The 5551-nt window shown below is 50.8% G+C and overlaps 1 protein-coding gene across 1 annotated transcript; it reads left to right on the plus strand.

The window, feature by feature from the left end:
* Nucleotides 1-2013: 2013 nt before the first annotated feature.
* On the plus strand, nt 2014-4960 carry LOC136533545 (putative clathrin assembly protein At2g25430). Its single transcript, XM_066526107.1, has 2 exons — nt 2014-2341; nt 2714-4960. The coding sequence occupies exon 2, from the start codon at nt 2798-2800 to the stop codon at nt 4733-4735; it is 1938 nt and encodes a 645-aa protein (XP_066382204.1). The 5' UTR covers nt 2014-2341; nt 2714-2797; the 3' UTR covers nt 4736-4960.
* The last annotated feature ends 591 nt before the right edge of the window (nt 4961-5551 follow it).

The raw sequence follows: 5551 nt of genomic DNA on the forward strand, positions 1-5551 counted from the left end.
ACCGAAATCGGAGTTAAAAAAATAACTGCTCTATCAAAGAAGCCATTTGTTAGAATTGTTTTGACGGGAGCCGATGCTATACCAATGTCCCTTTGTTTTGTGTGGTGGCGACATGCATGAATCATGTATAGCCTGCTAGCAAACAAAAAAGTGCTTCATCAAGAATACAACTATAGGTTTTATTATATACAAGTCAAACTAACTTAATTCTAACTAAGTTCGTAGTAAATAATATTAACATTTATTTTTAACTAAGTTTACTAGAAAATAGATTTTATAGTTAATTTAATAGTATATACCATAAATATTAGTATTTTTATATAACTTTGTGGTTAAACTTTAAATCGTTTGGCTCTTTTAAAAATTAAGAATTACTTCATTTTATGGAAGGAGTAGAATCAATCTCCTCTCTCATCTACTAGGTGTGGCCAGCAGTATTATAGCAAGAGAAGTAGAGAACAATAATTTGTCGATTGAACATCGAGGTAACTAGAGTCATCGAGGTTAGCATTTTCTTTTACAACACCGTTTCTTCCAGCGTGGAAATCAATGTTCGCTAAGGGGCCCTCAATCCCCTCCAATTCACTAGGGGAATGGTTGATCCAAAGGAGCCCTTAAGAGAGACAACGGACCATCATCAGTTTTGAGACACGACGCGGTTGCTTTTCAACAAAATCACGGAAAATGACCACTCTATCCCACTTGTAAGCGACACATGACATCATTTGTCACGTGGTAATCTAACACGAGGATAGCGTACATGCCAACATTGTTACATAAGCAGATCCAAGTTAATGTGCTGTGTTCCGTGAAGGTGTGGTGAGCACAATGCTTGAGCCACGTTGCACTCTCGCTTTGATTTAACTCCGCGTAGAGCAGCATATCAAAATATTTACTTTCAGGGTACCTTTAAAATTATATCTGAAATATTTAAAACCTAAAGGGAACGGGCTTCATACACCTCCGTTTTTCTCCTTTTGGGCTCTATAGAGATAACAACTTAATCAAGGTTTCAATGATAAGTGAAACATAAAAGAAAGATGAAATACATGCCTTGAAATTTTCTGGGCATGTATTTTTCTTCTTCTTTCTATGATAACTTCTCTTTCTAGGTATTGCACTGGTATAAGATTACCTCATGTATTTGTTCTTCTTTCTATTTTGACATGATTGATTCTATGTGTTTTTCTCGAATACGCAAAAAAAATCTAGGCATCATTGTAATTAAGGGAACAAATTCAGGGTTATCTTCAACATCGGTTCTTCGAAATGGAACAAATCCAAACAGGGTTATTTTCAATCACCACTGATCTCCCAGTGTAGCGTAGCCTTACGCAACGAAAGCGACCGTGGCGGACTAATCAAGCGTGGCAGTAAACGCAGCACGGATCTTTGGCGCGACACAGGAGCTGGAGCTGCAAACCCAGCGTCCCAGCCACACAGCCGAGGCCGAAGTCAAACGTCCCGGCGACCCTACGGCGTCACGCTGTCCCGCTGTCCAGGGCGGCGCCAGAATTCTCCTCCCGCCGTTGCCCCCGCGGCAGCCATGGACACATGAGCATGTTCGCTTGTTTGCTTACAATCATGGATTATCATGATTATAAGTTAGAATAGTATTTTTCTCTCACCGTCAGCAGTAAATAATCCACTACGAAATGAACAGGCTGGGTCGTTGGTACGGACCCGCTGGCGTAGCATAAGCGTACGCGCGCGCGCACGGCAGCACCGATGACCGATCCCATCGCCGAGCCGGTCAGCCACCTCTCCGCCCCCGAGCCCCCGAGCCACGAGTTTCCTTGATCCCGTCGTCGGCGCGGGGAAAACCCGGCGCGCCGTGGTTTCCCAGCGTGGGTAGGCGCCGCCGGGCGAATCGAGTCGCGCGTCGCGTGGCTCGCGTCGGACCGCGCCGTCGGTGCGCGGTCGAAGGGAAGGAAGCATCGCGTGCTCTGCCCGCCTCAGCCCCCGCGCGGAAACAAACGTAATAAAAAAAATCTCGAAAACAGCAAAGCACCAAACACACACAAAAGCGCCCCACCACCGCAGACCATTTCCTTTCCTTTCTATTCTATCCCTCCCTCCTCGGCTCCTCCCCTCTTTGCCCGAGTCGCTAGCCTCCTCCCTGCCCCGCCTCCTCCCGTCCTCGCCGTGGACCGCTTCCTCCACCTCCGCTTCCACAGCAGCCGAGCGAGGTCAATCCTTCCTCCGGCGGAGAGAGAGAGCGAGGGCGGGAGGGTCCCGGATCTGAGCCGAGCTGCGCTCTCCGCGCGCCCGTCACCGCCCACCGCCCACCGCCCGACACCCAGGTCTTGTCGCCCCGCGCAGATCTGCTGCTGCTCCTGAGGTAAATCGTCGATTGCTTGAACCGTACCCGGTAGATCCGGTATGCTTCCGCGAGCAGAGGGTAGTTCGGTTGCTAGCTTCGCGGCTAGACCTGCTTGCTCTAGTAGTAGCCGATAAGCATCGGCTAGTATATCTACTAGCCACCCTATATTTGGTAGATTCGCCAAATGGAGTGAAATCCGGCCTCCCGACTCCGCAGATCTCTGGAGCTCCGTTGATTCTTTGATTCCTTTCCATAGAACCTGCGAAATTGCAGGGATCTGCTCTTGCCAAAGCGCCTAACTGATTAAGATAGTATTACCGAGAGCGAACGTCGCTGAATTTTTTTTTTCTAATTTCCATAAACTCATCATATGGTTCTTTTTGTGTTCAGATCTGAATCCAAGCTTCAGCTCCGGTTGGTGGTGGTTGGTCGGTACATAAGAGGCGGCGGCAGCGGCAGGGGAGGGCTGCGAAGATGTCGTCGAGCACGATCCGGAAGGCCCTGGGCGCGGTGAAGGACCAGACCAGCATCGGCCTCGCCAAGGTCACCAGCAACATCGCGCCCGACCTGGACGTGCTCATCGTCAAGGCCACCAGCCACGACGACGAGCCGGCCGAGGAGCGCCACATCCGCGAGATCCTCCACCTTACGTCCGGATCCCGCGCCCACGTCGCTGCTGCCGTGGCAGGGTGCTCCCGGAGGCTCTCCCGCACCCGCGACTATGTGGTCGCGCTCAAGTCGCTCATGCTCGTGCACCGGCTCCTGGCCGATGGCGACCCGTCCTTCCACCGCGAGCTCCTCCACGGCACGCGGCGGGGCACCCGCCTGCTCAACCTCTCCGATTTTCGGGACGAGGCGCACTCTGGATCCTGGGATCACTCTGCCTTTGTGCGCACCTACGCCCTCTACCTTGACCAGCGCCTCGAGTTCTTCCTCCATGAGCGCAAGCAGGGGTCAAATAATGGCAGCAGCAGCAGCCATAATGGTCCGTCACCACGTGATCGTGACCGCCGGGGTTCACCTGATCCCTATGGCCGCCGCTCTCCCTCCTATTCGTCACCCCCTGGGTATGGCGGATATGATGATTACCGCGAGAGGAATGGTGGGAACAATGATGACAAGAGGCCGCCCACCCCAGTGAGGGATATGAAGCCAGAGCGGGTCCTTGCTCGAATGCACCACCTACAGCAGCTGCTTGACAGGTTCCTTGCTTGCCGCCCCACTGGTGGCGCAAAGCACAGCAGGATGGTGCTGGTTGCGCTGTATCAGATTGTGAGAGAGAGCTTCCAGCACTACGCTGATATCTGCGAGGTGCTGGCGGTGCTGCTGGACAGGTTCTTTGACATGGAGTATGCTGAGTGCGTCAAGGTTTTTGAGGCCTATGCTAGTGCTGCAAAGCAGATTGATGAGCTCTGTGCATTCTATTCATGGTGTAAAGATACCGGAGTTGCAAGGTCATCTGAGTACCCAGAGGTGCAGCGTGTCACTGATAAGTTGCTGGAGACGCTGGAAGAATTTATGAGGGACCGGGCAAAGAGGCCCAAGAGCCCACCACGGGAGCCTGAACCTGAGCCTGTCAAGGAGGAACCTGAGCCGGATATGAACAGCATCAAGGCGCTTCCAGCACCAGAAGATTATAAGGAGCCTGAACCTGAGAAGGTGGAGGAAGAGGTGAAGCCAGAGCCACCCCCGCAGCCACAGGGTGACTTGGTGGATCTCAGAGAAGCTACTGTTAGTGCAGATGAGCAAGGTAATAGGCTTGCTCTAGCTCTCTTCCAGGGGCCACCCGCTGCTGGTGGAAGCAATGGGTCATGGGAGGCTTTCCCTTCAAATGGTGGCAACGAGGTGACTTCGGCATGGCAGAATCCTGCAGCTGAACCTGGGAAGGCTGATTGGGAGCTTGCCCTTGTAGAGACAGCAAGCAACTTGTCCAAGCAGAAGCCAGCAATGTCAGGTGGTATGGACCCGCTGCTGCTGAATGGTATGTATGACCAGGGTGTTGTGCGCCAGCATGTCAGTTCACAGGTGACAACCGGGAGTGCCAGCAGCGTCGCCCTGCCTGCTCCTGGACAGAAGACTCAGATGCTTGCTCTGCCTGCACCGGATGGTTCAATGCAGACTGTTGGTGGTGACCCCTTTGCAGCGTCCCTTGCTGTCCCACCACCGTCCTATGTGCAGATGGCAGATTTGGAGAAGAAGCAACAGCTGTTGACGCAGGAGCAAGTTATGTGGCAGCAGTACCAGAGGGACGGCATGCAAGGGCAATCGAGCCTGAACAGGCTCGACCGGGCTTACAACAACGGTTTCACCCCCAACCCGGCTATGCCCAATGGGATGCCCACGGCATACAACACGAACCCCATGCCAATGGCTTACACCGGGAACACCGGGTATTACTACCCTACTTACTGAGGAAGTCTATTCTTTGTTCATCCTTACAGTTGCTGTGATTTTTCGTTCTGTGTTGTGATCTTACTCCCAGCCCTGGGGTTGTGTCCAGCATCAGCTGTTGTTCCCCTGTCTCTGGATCAAACCTTTTGGTCTGATATATGTAATGTAATTTTATTTGTTTGGAACCAAATGCAGCATCCGAGGGTGGCTGTAGTTGATTACATAATCTCAATTGATCTTTGCTAATCTTCTGCATACAACAACAACAACAACATAGCCTTTCAGTCCCAAGCAAGCAAAAGATGTTGCTAATCTTCTGCATGTTATCACTTTTCTTCACTCGATGTTGCGTTGAGTGACTGTCACACCGATGTTACCACTTGCATGCCTGTTCGCTTGGCTGAATTCGGAAGGAATTTGGATGATTTGGAGGAATGTTGAAGGAATTTGTGAGAGAAAAACACTGTTCCGGATGAAAAAATAAACGGACCAAGCCGGGTTTCATGTCAGCCGAACAAAGTGGTACACTGCGTGTCGCATCTTCTATGAATAAATGATCTACCTGTTGTGACGAGAAATGCTCTGTTTCTCAGATCTAGATCGCCATGTTTGTTGGAAAAGCTTGCTGGTTGTTGGCATTAAGGGTGCCATGTTTGGTGGTAACCAAGTTATAACTATTTTTGTTGGGACCAATACTTTTCCGAAATAGACTTGAGAGGCCCTACTTTCTAGCATGTTGCTCTTTGAAGCTATGAAGTCTGGTGTGTGGACCTCTCTTGGACTACAATGGCGATAGTTATTCTTGAAGAGTACGGCCTTGTCAAAAAGTTTTTTCAA

This window comes from Miscanthus floridulus, chromosome 2, assembly GCF_019320115.1.
Source record: "Miscanthus floridulus cultivar M001 chromosome 2, ASM1932011v1, whole genome shotgun sequence".
Lineage (NCBI taxonomy): Eukaryota > Viridiplantae > Streptophyta > Magnoliopsida > Poales > Poaceae > Miscanthus > Miscanthus floridulus.